Raw genomic sequence first — 20,117 nt, 5'->3', positions numbered from 1 at the left:
ATCAGTATCACAGAGGGGTTGAGGTGGGAAGGAACTCTGGGGGTACCTAAGTCCAACCCTGCTTAACCAGGGCCATCAAGAGCCATTTGCCCGGGAACGCGTCCCATTGGTTTTTGAATATCACCAAGGACACAGGGCACCACTTCTCCAGGCAACCTGGCCAACACTCGGTCAGTCTTACAGTACAAAGATGTTTCCTGGTGCTCAGACAAAGCCTCCTGTGTTTCTGTTTGTGGCTTTTCCCTCTGGTCCTGTCACTGGGCACCATTGGAAAGACTGGCTCTGTCCTCTTAGCACTCTCCCTTTATCTATTTTTAAGATCCCACTCAGCTTTCTCTTTTCCCAGTTGAATGTCCCAGCTCTCAGCCATTCCTCACAGGAGAGGTGCTCCAGTCAAGGATGCAACGGTGCAGCCTCACCAGTGCTGAGCAGAGGGAAGGATCACCTCCCTCAGTCCACTACTTTGCCTAATGCGGCCCAGATACCATTCACTTCCTTCGTGGCAAGGGCTCACGGTTGGCTTTTGTTCAACTTGGTGTCCACCAGGACTCCCAGGTTCTTCTTTGACAAGGTGCTTTCTTGTCGTGTGGGCCCTAGCTTATAGTGGTATGTGGGGTTTTTCTGCCCCAGATGTGGGACTTTGCACCTTTCTTTGTGGGACTTGATTAGGTTCCTGTGAGCCCATTTCTCCACCTCGCTGAGGTCACAGCCCCCTCATATATCAGGCACTCCTCTCAATTTGGTATCAGCAAAAAACTTGCTGAGGTTATGCTCTCCCCCATTATCCAGGTGACTGATGAAGATGTTAAACAGGACTGGATGCAGTCTTGACCCCTAGGTCACTGATGGCCTCCAACAAAACTTTGTGCCACTGGTCATCCCTTGTGGGCCTGGCCGTTCAGACAGGTTTCAGTCCACCTCCCTGCTCATACAGGCCCTATGTTGACAGTTCCTCTGTGAGGATCTTAATGGAGAGAGTCAAAGGCCCTCTCACCAAAGTAAGAACTGGTAAAGGTGTGTTGGGGTTGTTCAGAGTTTTAGGCTGTACAAGAACAAAGTAACAAGCTGCGCAGAGCAGTGACTCATCAATGCTGCAGTCGTGTGGGTGTCAGGGCACAAAAATCTTGTGTGTGCTGTACAGTTGTTCAGAGGTGCGGTAAAACTTAGCTTAAAGGTTGCAGAATGGGCTATGTAAGTCTTGCTGTTTTCATGATTATTATCTAAATTAGAAACAGTATGATAGTTTTTATACAAAATTAACCTTCTTTGCTAACATACAGACTTCATGATCTTGAACTTAAATATTTTGAGTGGAGACATTCATGGACTGTCACAAGTCATTAAATCCATACTACAAAGACATCACTCTCTGTGACAGATGCCTTCTTTCCTGTTATGCCAATGTGTTTTGTCACTTTGTGGCCTGCCAGGTCAGAAGAATTTGTTGACAACTGACTCTGTGGAAATCACTCTATACACACCATTTAACATGTCACAGTGTGGGGGCTTTTTTTTTTTTTTTAAGATGTTCAAAGACAGGCATGTGTATGCAATACTTAAGTAAACAGGCACTAAACATCACAAATTACATTTAACTATATACCTGAAGCTCTGCCTTGTGTAAAGGTCAGCAATCTAGTGACCCATAAATAATCTCAAGGATCTTTTCAGTAGGTATCTGTTGGCCATCCATATTCTCCAGCAATCATAGCACTGAGCAGCAGAACATCAAGTTATGTGCATTGCTTGAGATGCTTTGAGACACTCTGGAGGTAATCGTATAAAACCTCTCATAGCACTATGGTTCATCTAGACTATCAGGTAGATTTAAACCAAAAGTCTAGTAATGCTTTTTCCTGAGTAAATGGGGCATGTGGGATACTCTGGGAACACCCCCCTGCCTTTCAGCAGCAGCTTCTTACAGTTCCCTGGTGTTATACGAGATACATCAAGATCCAGCAACTAGACGGGGCAGGAGGTGAGACCATTTACCATTATGCAATGCCTGGGGCATATGTGTAAAGTACTACCTGGCCAGGAAAATACTCATGCAGTAAGTGTGGGCAGTAATTAGTAACTTAGGTTGTGACATCCAGGTGCTGCAGTTTGTACAACAGTGTTAAAAAATGATGGGTTCTCAGAGAGGCAGACAAGAGCTATGTGACATTGTACTGGTTGTGAAACCAGGTGCAGCTGAAAATTAGGTGGGTTTTGGGGTTTTCATGGAATCTGCGTTGAATTTTGAGCTAGTTTCCTGCTTCCTGGCTGGTCACCAGGAGATAATCTTTGAGGTACCACAGCCTGTTCTGTCTGCCCATCAACACTTATGGGGAGTGGTGGTGGCGGGGTGGTAAGTGGGTATTGGGACCAGCCAGCTGCATCACAGAATCTTCAGAGAGGCTGCAGAGTCAACACTTCCCTAGATGCAGGGCTTCGGGGGTTCCTGCCAGGCATATCACTGAGAAAAGGTCTACATTACCTTTGTCTCTTCTGTGAGGGCCCAGGCCCGCAGCCCCCAGGACCTTGCCCAGTGGCACCCAAAAAACCTCTGGGCATTAGAATCATAGAATCATTAAAACTGGAAAAGACCTCTAAGATCATAGACTCCAACTGTCAGCCCAACACCACCTTGCCTACCAACCATGTCCCAAAGCACCACATCTACACGTTTTTTGAACATCTCCAGGGATGGAGACTTCACCACTGCTCTGGCCAGCCTGGTCCAGTGCTTCACCACTGAAATACATCTTTCCTAGTATCCAATCTAAACCTCCCTTGATGCAACCTGAGGCCACTTCCTCTTGTCCGATGAGGAGAGACCAGCACCCACCTTGGTACAACCTCCTTTCAGGCAGTTAAAGAGCACCATAAGGCCTCCTCTTGGCCTTCTCCGGACTAAACGCACCCAGCTCCCTTAGCAGCTCCCACAACCCCTGTGCTCCAGACCCTTCCCCAGCTTTCGTGCACCTCCTCTGGATGCGCGTCCTTCTGGCAGCAAGGGGGTAACACACCACACACACTCACACATGCACACAAGCACTCACAAACACACAACACACCCACTCACTCTCACACAACACTCACCAAACACAACGCGCACACTCATTCTCACATACCGCACGCTCACTCTCACAACACACTCACACCCCCACACTCACTCACAATGCACACACACATTCTCACACAGTTGATGAACGGGCATACGATATAGGGGAGAAGATAGAAAAACTTAAGAGGGCTTAGCTCACTGCAATGCACACTATCTGCTAGTAAAGGTCTTGAAGACCCTGGATGTTGATAAGGAAGGAGCTCATTCACAGACATTCACTGATAAGGGAAAGCTGGAATGTGAAGAACAACAGAAAGCCAGCTGCAGCCTGCTCTGTGGTTCTGGAGCTTGAACAGGATGAGACTGCGACTGTGCACAGGTTGAGTTCAGGGACAATTCATGAGGAAGATGAAGGCTATTTCAGCTCTGAGCCCTCAGACCACGACCAACAGGAGACACTGCGCCTGCACCAGTATGGGAGAAGGTTCTCGAATGTAATTATAATAGGAAGGGAAGGTCATGAATATGTAACAGGCATTTATGAATAGCCATGTCTTTACACTATAACTATCTATAACTATCTATAACCTACTTTATAACCCTTAACTGAGTTATAGTTTGATTCTGCATGACACAGTCACCACACAGACTCTCTCACAACACTCACACCCTGTCCACTCACTGACACCACACACTCCCACAACACACTTACACACACATGCACACTCACCAAACTCACTTTCACAACACTCACACCACACACTTACACCCACACTCTCACTCACAGACGCACACAACACACTCACACACAGAATGCACACACTCGCCAAACTCACTCTCACAACACTCTCACACACACTCACTCGCAAACGCACACACAATGCGCACACGCTCTCACATACTTCCCACATAAACTCACTCACACAACGCACTCACGCACTCTCTCCCACTCCCTCTCACCCCACACACTCACTCGCACACACACACGCTTCCTCCCCCCACCATCCGGGGCCCCGCGCGCCCCCGCCCCGCGCGCTTTCCGGGCGGGCGGCGCGCGCCGGCCCGTGATGCACCGCGGCGGGGCGCGTGGCTGGGCCCGCGCGCTCGCAGCCGCCGCCGGGTTCGAAGTTGGTGCCGCTCGCGGTGCGGCGCTGAGGAGGCCTCGTCGCCGCCGCCGCCGCCCCTGAGGCCGCCGCCTCTCGGCCCCGCTCGCTCCCGCCATGTCTGCCGGCTTCTCCTTCGGCACGGGGACCCTGGGCTCCGCCGCCGCCGGGACCGGAGGAGGGGGCGGGGGCTTTCCCTTCGGAGCCACCGCGCCGAGGTAACGCTGCCCCTCACCCCCCCCACCCCCCAACCTCTTCGTGCTCGGCGCCCGCGTGAGGGCGGGGCTTGGCCTGAAGGCCCTTGGTGCGCGGGGTGAGGGGGCCGGGGGCCCTTTATGATTACCGGCGTGGGGATCGGCCCGGTAACGAGGGGAGCTGCTCTGTCTCGGCTCTTCCTAACGTTCTGAAGGCAGAACGTGAGTTGTGCGTGCCTGGGTTTCAGCCGCCAGCCTGGGTCACAGCCCAAACGTTTAATGTTGGAATTTCTTTGCCCTGGGTTGCAACCTGATCCTTGCTGACGCAGATAATCCAAGAATCGGAGAATAGTTTGGGTTGGAAGGGACCTTAAAGATCATCTAGTTCCATCCTCCCTGCCATAGGTAGTGGCACCTCCCACTAGATCAGGCTAACCAAGGCCCCATCCAACCTGGCCTTGAACACCTCCAGGAATGGGGCAGCCACAACTTCCCTGGGCAACCCCACTGTCATGGTGAAGAACTTCTTCCTTATGTCTAGTCTAAATCTGCTCCTCTCCAGTTTATATCCATTGCCCCTAGTACTATCACTACAAGCCTTTGTAAACAGTCCCTCTCCAGCTTTCTTGTAGCCCCTTCAGGTACTGGAAGGTTGCTAAATCATAAAATGATTTGAGTTGAAGAGGCCTTAAAGATATCCAATTCCAAGCTGCTGCCATGGGCAGGGCCACCTCCCACTAGACCTGGTTGCTGTATTTGTGAATTCAAAGCAGTAGTCATTTATACATAAGTGGTATCTATTTTACGTGTGTGTATATGAAATAATTGATACATAGAATCGTTTGAGTTGGAAGGGACCTTAGAGATCATCTAGTTCCAACCACCCTGCCACAGGCAGGGACACCTCCCACTAGATCAGGCTGCCCAAGGCTTCATCCAACCTGGCCTTGAACACCTCCAGGGATGGGGTATCCACAACTGCCCTGGGTAACCTGTTCCAGTTCCTCACCACTCTCATAGTAAAAAACTTCTTCTTAAAAATAACCTTGTGTTTGGTGTATAGTGTTTTGGAGTAAAAGCTTTGCCATGCTTTGTACACGTCACCTGCAGCAGGCACTTTACTGAGGACATTAGTAGTACTTAGGTTTCTCAGAATGTTAGGTAAGTCTTTGTTATTTCTGTGGGGGGTTTCCCCCTTTTTTTTCTTTGCACATAATTTTACTAGCAGAGATTATTTGGGTTTTTTTTGTTGTTTTTCTGACCCCTGTTGAAGAACTGGGCTGTTGTAGTGGAGCTTTGTATCAATTTTTTTCCCAACTGTGATCAAAGTTGACCACTGTAATGTAAGCTAGATGGGCATGGTGAACTACTCAGGGGAAGTTCACTTAAAGCCGAGGCTGGAAGATACTTACCTGTTAGAATTGTTGGGAATTAGCTGTGTAACGGAGAGGGAACAATGTCTGGATCTGAAAGAGTGTCTCTGGATTTAGGCAGTATTGCTTTTTAGAAGCCCAAATAAAAGGTAACAAGTTTCTGAGTCTGTTCTATTACTGTTAATTTTGTTGTCATAACAGATCGATGACATTCTTATGTTGTCTGTGTTTGACTTTTGGTTTGGGTGGTTGTGTTGTGTTTTGGTTTTTTTACCCTAACAGTGAAGCTTATATGGAGTTGACAAATAATTTAAGCTTCTTCTGACTCATGCCTGTCCAATGCAGGTTGCCCGTGATTAAAATGAGCAAATTAAAGTAGTATTGTTTTATTCAAAACATTCTTCTGAAGGTACTGCCTGAAACAAAGGTAACTTTTCTCTTTTTTATCTTTACTTGCTGCCAATTGATCACAAATTCTTTTGTTTGGCTTTTTTTTGCTGTTCTGACTGGCTTTTTAATCTCTTAAAAATACCGAGTAAAAGTTTAAGAGGTGCTAATTAATAGCAATATGGTACTCTGCTTTTTTTTTCATGTATTCTTACAAGCAGGACAAGTCTTCAGGGCTGTTGGTCAAGAAGTATCCAAGAGGGAGAAGGCTTTTTACTGTTAGATGGTTTGTTGCAAAAAAGAATCTTAAGCATCTCTGTGGGAGGGTTTGCTTGAGAACATGTTTGAGACTATAAGAAGAAGCTGTTCTTCTGAGCTGCGTGTAAGACAGTATTGCCAGGTGTTGGGAGAAAAGGGGCTTTATTGTGCAGTCCAAGCAGACATATTATTGATCAATTTGGCCAGTTAAAGGTGATATTCTGGTGTCCGAAAGCCTATGTGATGGGTACCATTAGCCATTCAGGAACTTACGCTCTTTCTTTTTGTTAATCTGTTCTTTGCAGTATTCTTTGGCCAGGTGCAATGCTTTGTTCTTCATATGAAACTCCAGTCACCTGAGCTTCTCTTCCTTCTGTGCGTAGGGAGTAGATAGTCCTGGCACATGCTTTCTCCTGCTGGTGAGAAGGCTGCCATTGCTGTATTTCTGCGTTTTGATTTCTTTCTTTCTTAAAAACCCAACCAAACAAAATACCACTTCATTTTATTTGAGGTTTACGTGGGGGGGGGTTATTTATTTATTTATTTTATCCTGTAGTGCTGAACTGCATATTTTGTGCCTTAACTTTCTTCTACTGGAATGTAAAACAAGAAGAATCTTCATAGAAAAATCATCTTTGTACTGGAAAAAGATGAGGAACATAAAACTCTTGACTAGTGAGAGAAGCACTATGTTGTATGTTTAAGTTTATAAGCAGTTATGTCATGGTGCTGTAGTTGACATTTTGGGAGTAAAGGAGGCTGAAATGCTTTGGCCTTTGTGGAATATGACAATAAGTGGGCCCTTCTAATCTTCTTTCCCCTCTGCTTCCTGAATTACTACTTTAAGAGTAACTCACACCTAGATTTTGAAATTGTGTCCAACTTTTGCTGGGCTTGCCGTTACCAGTTTTTGTAGGTATTTATTTAGACTAGACATAAGGAGGAATTTCATCACCGTGTGAGTGGTGAGGCACTGGCACAGGTTGCCTAGGGAAGCTGTGGATTCCCCCTCCCTGGAGGTGTTCAAGGCCAGGTTGGACAGGGCTTTGTGCAGCCTGATGTAGTGAGGTGTGTCCCTGCCCATGGTTGGGGGTTGGAACTGGATGATCTTTAAGGTCTCTACCAACCCAAACTATTTTATGATATTCTGAAAACTTTTAATGTAAAAGCTAATTCTAGCTTCTTTTTTTCTTTTTTTAAGGATTTGCTTTTGTGTTCGATTTGTTATGCTTTGGAGCTGCTTTTATACAAAAAGAGAGGAGATAAGGGAACAACCAGAGAATACTGAACACATGAAACATAAAATACCTCTTGATACCTGTTACTTTGAAGCCTAAATCCCATTTTATTTCAGTGCAACTTTTGTACTTATGCAAAATATTGAGTCACAGAAAACTTACCTAGTTTCTAAAAAAGGCTCACAAATGGGAGCAAGAATTTACTACAAATCAATTACTCGCCTGATCTTTTGTCAGTTCAATAAAATTTTTTAAAATCATACTCACTTGGCTGCTGGTACCTCTAATTTCACTGGTTAGAGATAATGTTAAGTTTAATATAAGTTTATTTCTGGAACTTTCTGACAAGTATACAATCAGAAAAGAAAGTATGGTAGGTGGGGATCCTCTGTGGTTTGCACCTGTGGGGAGGATAGCATTTTGGTTAGGAAATATTAATACGTCGGTGTGTTTTGGTGGTAAGGTAGGACGAAGTTGTGTTGCTGATGTGAATGGTTGTGTCTCTCTGGTTATGTTTTAGGATTAAACAAACTAATGTTGATTGAGGTTTACTTGCAACGTGCTTTGGAAAGATACCCTTACAGGTTTGTTGTCACCTTTGTGCTGCATTTAGCATTTATTCTCCAATTTTAGTTGTTCAGGGACAATAATTAGGCAGGACTGATGTAATGATCTAATGAAGAAAAGTTCAGGTTTCCCACTGGTCTAACAAGATGTATTGGCTTGGCAAGGAGTTGAACAAGTGCTGGAGTTGGTGTCAGGGAAGCAGCTGGAGTTAGGAAGCTGTAGAAGGAGACAGGCTTCCTCATTCTCTGCATTTGTAGTGAGCTTGGGATCTGTCCAGCTGCATTGTGTAGTTTGGGGACATGAATGATGGAGTGTGAAAGAAACTGAAATAAGGGGGTAGGTTTTTAGTTTGAAAAATAATTACTGCTAATGGTCTTTTTTTGTAATAGCTCAACAGGAGGAATTAATTTTGGAACTCTGGGCTCTTCTACTGCTACAGCAACTACATCAGCTCCTTCAGTGGGCTTTGGGGGTGGACTTTTTGGATCAAAATCAACCACTGGCTTTACACTAGGAGGCACCAGTACAGGTAGGAAAAATGATTGTGGAGTAGAAATTTGAATCAACAGTTAAGAAATAAATAATATGTACACAAAGATTGGGTCATCATAAAGTGCTTATTTGTTTTATAGTAGTTCTGTAGCTTAGAATATTACTTATGTAGTTTTGTAAAAAGCCTTCATTGAACAGTTTAGAAAGTCGTTCGTAGAGAATTCTGCAGTATCAATGCTACAGAAACACAAATGCCAGAAAACTGCCGCGTCCTGTGTGTAAGTTATTCCATAGTTTGAATCCTGTTATTTTCTAAAGTCTTAACTCTTCATCCAGAATGCTAAAAGTTTTGGTTTAAGATTGAGGTTTATTTTGATTTGAAAAATATTTAAAAACATTGTGAGATTAGTATTTAGAAAGTGATACTTGTAGTCCTGCAGTAGTAAGCATTTCTGGTTTTGATGGTTTGGTTTTTTTCTAACGTTAGCTATATTTATAATTTATTAGTATTTTCTTAGTGTTTTAATTCAGCCCATGAATGTACAGATTCTCATAGGAGTATCAGAGTGCAAAAGAATAAAACTTTTCTGACTGAGGTTATTTTCAGTAATCCTGCAGACATAAATTAATGAATTTTGCTTCAGGTCCAGTGTTGTTAGACAATATGATCTTTTTTTTTTTTTTTCTTGTATATTGTATGTGTAGATAGGAGAAGTTCTAAGAACTAATCTACCCGAAATAAAATTAGCAGTATGCTAACTGGGACAATTTTCTTTTAGCTCTCAATTATTCTTTTGATCTTCTATTCAGGTGTTTTTTAAAATATGAAATAGCATAGCACTGTGTTCAAAATAACCTCTATAAACTACCAGTTGGGCAGAAAGACTAAACCAAGACACAGGATTTTACGAACACGACTCTATAATTCTCTTTGTTATACTCTAAATCTGCTGTTTTACATACTAATGTTAAGCATTACCATATGCCTGAAAAAAAATACTTGATTAATTACTATTTTCGGTATTTTTATTTATCGTCATTTACTTGAAATTACAATTTGCTATACTGATATGTTAACATCTGCTTCACTGTTAGCAGATTCTTCTAAAGAAAAAATTGCATTTTCTGAAGTCATTTATGCTTTGATTTGTGCTGCTGTTGCTTATGAATACTGTTTTCTGCGTCAGTGTTGTTTTGCTTTCAACATACTACAGAAAAAACTAATAATCTACATATTGTCTTGTAATGTTGTGTTATTTCAATGTTTTGTTTCATGTTTTTTTCTATCATAACTGCTCTTTCGTCTTCAATTACTATTCTGTTTGCTTTTATTCTTAAAGCAGGAACAGCAACAACTATTGCTACAGGACTGACACTAGGTAAGGACCTGATTTGGAGTTTAATGTTATACAGTGGGGGGAAAAAAAAACCCCACAGATCTTTCTTATAATGTAGACAGTGGCCATATGTGAGCTTTTTCCCCATTACTAATTGCAGTCTAATTTGCAGCCCAAATGCTAAGGCCTCGTAGTTATGGGCCCTGTTACTTGTTCTTAGAGGTTTATTCCATTCCTGTACAATATTGACAGTGGTCGTCACAAAAAGTTAGACTTTGTATTTATGTTACTTTGAATGGATTTCATCATTCAGCAGAGGGAGGTGGTATGTGTAATCAGAGAATTCTTCATACAGAATTTCTTGTCCTCGTGAAATTTGTGTGAACAGGTCTAGTAACTACCTCTTTCAGAAGAATAGAGAGGCTTGAACTGGGAAGAGACCTTGGGAATATTTTACTGTTATTTCTCTGTATCTTTAGTGACTATTGTTCGTCTGCCATTAGAAATACAGGAATATATGGGTAGTGGAGAATTTCTAGTCTGTTTTTGTTGGCAGTATTTTTTTCATAGTTACATTTAACAATACTTGGTTCATCTGTTAGATGTTCTTGGTGGAAGCTCCTTTTCTCACTTTTTTTTTTTTTGATTGCCACTAGATATGACTTGCTAGTCCATATTTAAAGCCCATCGGATCACTAGGAATTCTGGAGTAAAAATGCCTCAGCAAATGATGGAAACCTTTGAAATTTGTCTGAAGGTGCTATGGTGATATTTTACCTGATACATGTGATCTTGCACACCATGGTGCTCACGATGGCTAAATGGGAATAGTTGAGAAGAGATGTATTTAGCATTCAATCTCAGACAGGATGATCTAAGAGTAGTAATTGTTTGGGGTTTCTTTTAGGCACGCCTGCCACCACATCAGCAGCTACCACAGGCTTTAGTTTAGGTTTCAACAAACCTGCGGGTTCCGCTACACCATTTGCTTTACCTGTTACTTCTACCTCAGCGGGTGGCCTATCATTATCATCTGCTCTTACATCAACTCCTGCAGCAGGTAGGAAAACATTTAAGTGTTTGGGGAGGATTGGGGATGGTTTGATTTTTTTACAAATAAAACTTTATGGTAAAACATTTCTATGCTCTATATCTTTTTACTATTTATATAATGTGGTGGTACTTTAATAAAAAGGTTCATTTGGACTTCACTGGTTCTAAATTTTAGTACCCTAAACCAGATAGTTTATATGCTGCCTATACCACGCAGTATGTTGCCCAAAAATCTAGGTCATAGATTTAGCATAGGTGTAGCAAGAAGTGATTTGTCATGTAAAATAATTATTTTTGTTATTGTTAACCCCACTAAAAGTTTGACGCTTCCCACTTGTGCAGTTGAAAAGTTTGGAAAATGTTTACCTTTTGTAGATGGCCTGGAATGGTTAACTTGCAGCATTGCATTTTTGCAATGAAGTTCTCATACTGGCACCAACCTGCCATAGTATTTAACTGTGCTAAACTGCACTGTACGTGATGATAGTTAAGACTGGAGCTCATTTTTCTTAACCTTAGGAGTCTGTGCTTGAGCTCAGCTCTCTGTGCCCTCTATGCTATGTGCCTTTGTGCCTGTTGTCTTCTCTCTACTCAGTTCTTTCCTATCCTACCAGAAGCTGGGGTGTTTAATTCCAGAAAGAAGGGTCAAGCTACCAACAAGTGTTCTTATATCATCTGTTTGGTGTAAAAAATTTTAAAATTGTCATAGAACACTCACATTTCAGTACCTGAATATAGAAAGTCTGTAGTTCTTGTTAGATCCATGTTATGCTGTAAAATTAGTGCTAGGTTCTAGATTCTGTAGGGGTTGGGGCAGCTTTCAAAAATTTTATGTAGTTCCAGGTAAATACGGACTAATCAAGATTATGATATTGTAGAATAAAATACCGTATTCATATGTCTCTATGGATTTGTTTGGAAGATCTCCAGGAAACAGAAACAGTGACTGAGTTTATTATCCAATTACGATGAAGTTGCTGTTTAGACCTTTCAGTTATTTCAGATTGTCTGTGGATATTTTTGAATGCAGTGTCTGCATGAAGCTGATTTGCTTCCGCTGCAGGAACTACTGGCTTTACATTAAATCTGGGTGGCACGACTGCTCCAACTACAACTGCCTCCACAGGCCTTTCCTTAGGAGGAGCCTTAGCAGGTTTAGGAGGTTCGCTCTTCCAGAATACAAGCACAGCAACAGGTGAATGTTACTTTGTTTTTTCCTTCCTTCTGTCTCAAAAAATAAAAAGGCATTTAATGTGTGATTGTATAAATTCATAATGTAAGATTTAGTTTATATAAAATCTTAACACTGTGAAAGTAATTTTCAACAGTGTTACAATTAAGACAGTGTTACTTTCCATGAACAATAAAAATGAAATCTGAAGTCATTGGCCTCTTTCTCATTCTTAAATTCACTTGTACTTAGTGCTTTCTTTTAAATTAAAATGCAAGGAAATCTTTGTTATTGCCATAGTTGACTCAAGGAAATTGATTATAAATGGTAGAGAGCAACAGTATGCAAATATCTGACTTAACTGTGGAGAAGTTGAAAGCTCCTTATTTTGGTGCCTTTTGTCTGAATGAAATCTGTTAGTATTGCCATTTCATGGTTACCTGTCTTTTTCAGCTCTAGGGGAAAGATATGTTGTGCTGTGTTGTAGTGTTAGTAACGCTGCTCTTAATGAAACAGAAAGATACTTAAGATGTTAACTACCTAATTAGCTACCTAGTTACGTGAAGAAATTACAGGAAACCCTTGTGCACAGTTGTGTGGAACTTCATGCAATCTCTTTTCTTTATTTTGCATATATTTTTAATTCAAATGTAGTAAATGGACACAAACTGCAAGCAGGATTGTGTGTGCTTTTAGTTTAAAATAAGTTTTTTAAGTGTCAACATTTTTAAGTGCAGAAATTCTGTTTCGGTTTCTTGTAGGACTTGGGCAGAATGCTTTGAGTTTAACTCTAGGGACAACTGCGGCTCCTTCAACTACTGCCAGTGAAGGTCTCGGTGGCATTGATTTTAGTAGCTCTTCAGACAAAAAGAGTAAGTTTGTTTTAATATTTTTTTTTTATAGAGAAAATTACCTGAGCATTACAGCAAAGACACTTTCATTATGTTAGCAGCATGGAATTAAAGCTGACAGCTACACTGAAATTCATTCTTGTATACTGTGATTTTATAGAAGAAAAAAGATTTTGGTTGCAAATGAAATATAGTGTAAGTGTATTTGCTTAAAATAAGTATAAGTCACTATCACAATTAAAAACTGAGACTTTAGCCTTTGGGGAGAGAGGGCACATAGGGCTGTTTGCTGAAAACCCACGGCAGATTTCTAAACTGCTATGTGTCACATACCCACTAGAGGGGGGAACAGAGCCATGTTTAAGTACTGCTTTGAAAATACAAGAAGTACTCCTTTGAAACCCATGCTCTCTGGGTGTAACGGATCTTAAATTTAGCTTCTTTTTCTGAAAGCCTGCGCATTGAAAATGCTCTTTTCCTAGGTGTTATTCTTCAAGGCCACATTTCTGGCCTTGCATTGTTCTAGCTGATAAGTTCTGTGAGTTTGTTAAAACCAGTTATAAAAACATTTCCTCTGTGGGCGCTTTGAAGTATTAATGTTAAGAATATTGAGCATTCATGTATAGACACACAAATTTGTCTTGGTTTTATGCTTCCAAAGTCAGCTTAACTAAATCTCATTCTAAAATGTGCATTTTCTTAGGGGAATCAATACTGGTTATATAATCTCTTGATTCCATCCAGGAGCCAAATTTAAAATGAGGTATACTAATACCTAAAAGAGAAGGAAATATAGAAATTTTATGAAACCATCTTTATAGAGTGACATAACTTGTGGAGAGAGTTCTTCATACTTGTAGAAGAGATTGTGTATTGACTGTCCACACTAGAGTGCTCTGCATGATGTTGGTTAATTTTGGAGTGTATTACTGAAATTGGGAGTTATGAAAAAGGTCTGAGTCCTAGGTTCTTATGGGATTCCCATTACTATAGTATTCAGGTAACTTAAAATGAGGACCAAACGAATACAGACTCAAAATCTACTTCAGTCTGACGTTTCTCAGCATTGTTTTGTATGGGTCTCAGAATGGCAACTTGAATGAGTACCTGAAGTCCCTATATGTTGGATAGTTGAACTAGGCGAGTTGGAGTATCACCATCAGGATGATATGCAGAGATCCCTTAGCTAAGCAGTGGGAAAGGTCAACGGAGACTGTTTTGAGTTTTCTTTATTTTTAATCTAATTTTAGTTTAGGAGTCTTTCCTGTAGTGGTTAGTGGTGGCCTAAGCAGCCCTCAGAAGTATCCCTAACTCTGTGCCACTACTCAGTTCTATCAGTACAGTTGCTCATACTACTATATGAGGAACTGTGGTAAGGTTTGAGAGTGATGGGTTTATGGTTTTGAGGGTTTTTTCCTTTCATTCCTGAAGAAAAGGAAGGAGCGGATGTGTCTACCAAAGAAAAATACTCTAGGAATCCCAGGACAGATAGGGGCTAGCACATGTGTTCTCTCTTGTGGAATGGTTATAAAAATGCTTCCTTCTGGAGCCTGAAGGCTCTCTGTCTAGTATTCCTTTAAAATATGGCTGCAGGAAAATAAGCCGTTCTTATACATATTTCACTCACATATTACTTAAAAAGAAGGTAAAAAAAAATAAATCTTAAAGTGGACCACTCACTTGCCCAGAAAGTAGCAAAAATCTGTGTCTTTTACTTTGTAAGTATTGTTCAGACCTACAGCAAAAAAAGTGGCTGCAGGAAGAAAGCAAAGGACGCTTAGTTTTCTGCTTAATTTTTAGGTTAATGGCAGAGAAAGGAGTTATAAATTCTAGAGTTTATCCCTTTCCCCAACCTCTCCCCAGTTTTTTGTAGGTCTTTTTTTCACTTCACAAAAGGTATGGGGGATGGTTGTGAGACTCCAGGCTCTTTAATGTACTGGGTTACAGAGTATGCAGAGAATTAGAAGTAGGTGTTGCTTCTAGAAGTAGCAGCTCGTCCCAACAGAAGGACTGCCTTGTGCAGCTTAAGTTTTATGACACTAGCATTAGATGCATTGCTGCTTTCTGCCTTGGTCGCACTGAGAGGTAAGTGAGGATGTGAACTGAATCCAGCTGAAGATTATGAAGCCTGTTTCTTGGGCTTTCTGAGTGTTCTTCCTAGCAGATAGCAGCTCTGTTTTATTATTGAGAAGCGTTTTGCATCTTGATCCACAGATATATAGTTTGGAGTGTCTAGGTTGCAGGTAAGCAGTAACATCTGTTTTGTAAAACCTCATTCATTACTAGAGTTAATGTGGTAACAGAACTCCAAGGGGCAAGCCTTCATTACCTTCATATTTGAGAGATTTCTGTTGCTGCATTTAAACACTTGAATGTTTTGTGGTTGTAGATTTAAGTGAGTTGTGATTGCGTAAGCATGAACAGAGGTCTTGTGTAACTGCTGCTGTTTATACATTTGTAATGACTTGTATAGTGACACAGATGTTTTGCATTACTTTGTGTGCCAAGAAATAACACCTCAACTGTTAAACCATTGTTCTTGAAAAGATATTTATCTGTGAAGGGGGAGTAAATTAAACCTTTATGGCTAGCCTAGTCTGTTCCTCTTATCAAGAGAAATCAAGCAGATTGTAGTCATTAATTCTTCCCTAAAATCTTACTGTGCTTATTTTGTTTGTTCTTCAAAGCTTTTTTTCTCATCTAGAGTTTTTATTTTCTAGGTGACAAAACAGGAGCAAGACCAGAGTAAGTGTCAGATTTCTTTGTGTTCTGTCTTCTTATAGAACAGCTAAGCTAAATATGTTGGCTTTTATACTGCTTCAATCTTAAAAGTAAATAACCAGCTTGTGCAATATTGCCAGTTTAGTAATGATGGTTCATGTTTTTTTTCCATCAAATGCAGTACCTATAGCTTATCTGCGTTGGTTATAGATAATGCGGTCTGAAAAATGTGTACAGTGCTTACATCATGGGCTTGGGCCCTGGTGTAGTATCTGTGTGCGTTAATACAGATAATACCTAGTTGCAACATACATACAGTGGGCATGAAATTCTGCAGTCATTTGAATGTTTTTGTGATATTTAGTAGTCATGCAAAAGTATTAGGCAGTATTACAGCACCATTTAAATGTGCATTGTCTCTTGTAGAGATAGCAAAGCACTGAAGGATGAAAATCTACCTCCAGTAATCTGTCAAGATGTAGAAAATCTACAGTAAGTAGTGGTTTTTATTTATAATGGTTGATTAGCTAGTGTGTTGTATGCTGTCAATGCTCTGTGACAAAAACAGCCTACTGCAGGCTGCATGCAGGATAACTTACTAGCCCAAGGCCTTTTGGCAGGCTAAACTTGGGAACAGAGTAGACTGGTAGTTCTAGTAACTGAAGGCTTTGGCTTTTTTTAGCCTTACTTTTCCATGTGTTTATGCAAATGGGTGTGCCCAACAAGTACAGTTGTAGAATTTCATCCATCTCTCCCTGCGAATATTAAGCTCGTTGAGCATGCATAGTAACTATTGAACCTTATGTCTATGATGTATGTGCATTGTGGATCTCATAGAATAGAGAGAACTGCAAAAGAGCCTTCTCTCAGGCCGGAAAGAGGCAGTTTGTAGTCTAGTCAAAGACACTGTATGTCACTATATTTGTGAGTTCAAGGTAGTAGTCATTTATACGTCGCTGATATCTATTTTACATGTGTATGTATGAAATAATTGATACATAGAATCATAGAATGATTTGGTTTGGAAGGGACCTTAAAGATCATCCAGTTCCAACCTCCCTAACCTCCCTGCCATGTGCAGGAACACCTCCCAGAAGATCAGGCTGCCCAAGGCCCCATCCAACCTGGCCTTGAACACCTCCAGGGATGGGGCAGCCACAGCTTCACTGGGCAACCTGTGCCAGTGCCTCACCACTCTCATAGTGAAGAAATTCTTCCTTATGTCTAATGTAAATCTGCCACTCTCCAATTTATAGTCGTTGCCCCTATTCCTATCACTGCATGCTTATATATATATATCTATTGTCTTAGTTTGCTAGGTTTCAGCATGACATGCTTAAATATTTGCTTTTGGAGTTTAGGGAGTTTAGTGTTTTTTTAATACCATACCAAAAATTACTATAATACTAGTACATACTAATACATAGTACATACTAGTAATAGTAATTTTACTATTCAGTACTTGATTTTGGAAAAAATATTTTAATAGCTATTTAATATGACCAAGAGGTAAACACTAGGGTACTTCAAGTTCAATATATTATGTTTCTTTCCTTCCCACCCCCTTTTTCCATTCCTCAGGAAATTTGTGAAAGAACAAAAACAAGTTCAGGAAGAAATTAGTAGAATGTCCTCTAAAGCAATGCTTAAAGTACAAGAAGACATTAAAGCTTTGAAACAACTTCTGTCAGTAGTTGCCAGTGGATTACAGAGAAACACTCTTAATATTGACAAGCTGAAAGTGGAAACTGCACAGGTATAGTTTAATATAATTTTTGTTATGTAGAGTTTGTATATTGATTATTTCATATAGCATAAGTAACTGCTTTTATCAGTCAAGTTAACGTGTATCCAAACTAAAATAGTTGTAAATAGAGCGAAAAATTTAATCTCTTCTAATGTGTTTGAAGTTACTGGGAGAAACTGAAACTGATTTCAGTATTTTCAGGTAACTACAACAGCAATAAAATGACATACATTCCTACATAGCAAAGGCAACAGAAGGAAATATGTGCCCACTTTAGTTTAGTTGCAGTTATATGTTCAGCTGCTAGTAAAAATGTATTTGTAACAATATGCTGAATTCTGGAGTAGCAGAGTTGCAAGTATGTTTCCTTCTGATTACTTTTTTGAAAAACAAAAAACCAAACAAAAAACAAATTGCCTCCCAGAATTTCAGGGAACAAAATATCTTAACAGGCACTAGTATTCATTTAGTGAACTTGAGTCACAGCCCTTGTCCACTCTGCATCTTAACTGTTCAATCCCGTTTGAGCTCATGTTCTGATGCAAATGCTTTTCAAGTAAAGTTCTGTACTGTTTATTTCATCTGACATGTCAAATGCACATATAAATAAATGCATTTTACTCTAAAGTAAAAATGTTGATTTTTTTTTCTGTATCTGGTGATATCAAAAGGAAATGCTCTATACTTGTGCCTTGCCAACAATTTTCTGTTAAAACAAAAACTTTTTATCAATACGCTCGGATATCTGTAAATGTTTTGGTTGAGAATAACTACAGAATGAGGCACAGAGAAATTCTTGGGGGTGGAGTTCTTAGAAAGTATTAAACAAGTGTGTGCTGTAATTATACTGCATAAAAAGATCATTTCCGTAGAAAGAGAGGTATTTTTTGAACTAGTTAATCTTTTTTTAAGAGGCAAAACAATCCTTTTTGCACTATTTCTTCTTTTAGGTGTGTTACTTTGTTGCTCTTGGTTGTGGGTTTTTTTTCCCCTATAGTCCTCAATAACTATAACAGGATTTCTGAAGTACAATAGAAATTAGATCTTATCTCTGACAGTTAAGCATGATACTTTTTCAATTTCTGGGAGTTCGGTGTTCTTTCGGTATGTGCTGCTGTTTGTTCCTTCCCCAAACTTCTGCTGGCATTTGCAGTTCTTCAGCTTTCTGGCAGTCTGTTCTTAGAAGGCTTTCTGGTTAATTTCTACCATAGTGTTTACTTAAATATGTGAAGAAAATGTATATGTGAATGAGCAGTACAGTTGATGCTGTCTCTTTTTGAACATTGATACAGAACCTTATCTTTTGTTTTTCCCTGTTTATTTAGGAACTAAAGAATGCAGAAATAGCATTACGAACACAGAAAACTCCTCCTGGTCTCCAGCATGAGAACACAGCCCCAGCAGAGTGAGTTACTGTTATTCATAAAAAATAGCCAATAATATAACTTAGAGAAGAGAAGACTCTGGGGACACCTTATTGCAGCCTTCGAATACTTAAAAGGGACTTGTAAGAAGTATGGAGACAGACTCTTCTGTAGGGCCTGTAGCAACAGGACAAGGGGAAATGGTTTTAAACTTAAACACAGTAGATTCAGACTAGATGCAAGGAAGAAAATTTTTTACAATGATGGTAGTGAAACACTGGAACAGGCTGCCTAAGGAAGGTGGTAGATGACCCATCCCTGGAAGCATCCAGGGTCAGGCTGGATGGGGCTCTGAGCAACCTGATCTCGTTGAAGATGTCCCTGCTAACTGCAGGGAGCTTTGACTAGATGACCTTTAAGGGTCCCTTCCAACCCAAGCCATTTTATGATTCTGTGACCTTCATAATTTGATTTTTTTTCTACTTCTTGAAACATTTTTACTGAAAGCTTCATAGAACCCAGTGTTTTATTTCTACAGTTATTTTATCTTTATCTTATAAACATGACAAATGCAGTCTTTACGTTCCTCTCATGAACAAAGGGATGTCAAGAATGTCATAGAACATAACTGTTGAAATTAATTAAATGAAAACTGACCACTAACAAAGATCAGATTAAACTTCACTACTTTGTCACTGTTTTTTTAACCATACAATTTAATTGTTTTACTCTTCTAGCTACTTCAGAATCTTGGTCGAGCAGTTTGAAGTACAGCTGCAGCAATACAGGCAACAAATAGAAGAACTGGAAAATCATCTTGCTACTCAAGCAAATAATTCACACATAACTCCACAAGGTAAATGCTTCAATTTTAATGTTTAATACATAAAAATTAAGAAATCCTATAAGAACCTAAATTGATCTCCTTTTTTGTTGTTGTTGGCTCTTCTTAGTTAATGTAGAGAAATAAGTATTCAGATAGATTCTGCAGTTGCTTAATGTAGAGATTTGAAATTAAAGTTTAAAGTTATCGAGTTTCTTGAGCCTTTTAGAAGGGATCTAGTTCCTGAGGTGCAATTTGTAAGCCTGGTTTGTTTTGATATCCACTATATCCATCTCCCTCCCTTCAGCATCTTGCTGTTACAAGGCTGATGTTTGGCACCTTCTGTATTGCACTGGGCTGTCTGACTAGACCAATGTGGGTGCCTGCTC

The 20,117-nt window shown here is 40.3% G+C and overlaps 1 protein-coding gene across 6 annotated transcripts in view; it reads left to right on the top strand.

Annotated features, from left to right (window-relative positions):
* Positions 1 to 4,116: 4,116 nt before the first annotated feature.
* Positions 4,117 to 20,117, top strand: part of NUP58 (nucleoporin 58) — a 37,979-nt gene continuing 21,978 nt past the window's right edge. For 2 of the 6 annotated variants that reach the window (XM_069882804.1, XM_069882787.1), the window contains exons 1-11: positions 4,119 to 4,370; positions 8,559 to 8,698; positions 10,002 to 10,040; positions 10,906 to 11,058; positions 12,115 to 12,246; positions 12,984 to 13,094; positions 15,794 to 15,818; positions 16,221 to 16,286; positions 17,376 to 17,550; positions 18,867 to 18,946; positions 19,643 to 19,761. In XM_069882804.1, coding sequence (XP_069738905.1) covers positions 4,270 to 4,370; positions 8,559 to 8,698; positions 10,002 to 10,040; positions 10,906 to 11,058; positions 12,115 to 12,246; positions 12,984 to 13,094; positions 15,794 to 15,818; positions 16,221 to 16,286; positions 17,376 to 17,550; positions 18,867 to 18,946; positions 19,643 to 19,761 — 1,141 coding nt within the window. In that variant the 5' untranslated portion in view covers positions 4,119 to 4,269. Of the gene's footprint in view, positions 4,371 to 8,558; positions 8,699 to 10,001; positions 10,041 to 10,905; positions 11,059 to 12,114; positions 12,247 to 12,983; positions 13,095 to 15,793; positions 15,819 to 16,220; positions 16,287 to 17,375; positions 17,551 to 18,866; positions 18,947 to 19,642; positions 19,762 to 20,117 lie in introns of all 6 variants that reach the window. The other 4 variants (XM_069882828.1, XM_069882819.1, XM_069882812.1 and 1 more) reach the window with 4 other exon arrangements.

This window comes from Phaenicophaeus curvirostris, chromosome 1 (genome assembly GCF_032191515.1).
Source record: "Phaenicophaeus curvirostris isolate KB17595 chromosome 1, BPBGC_Pcur_1.0, whole genome shotgun sequence".
In the NCBI taxonomy this organism is placed as follows: Eukaryota; Metazoa; Chordata; class Aves; order Cuculiformes; family Cuculidae; genus Phaenicophaeus; species Phaenicophaeus curvirostris.
Note: the sequence above shows the minus strand (reverse complement) of the source record. Positions and strands in the feature narration are given on the sequence as shown.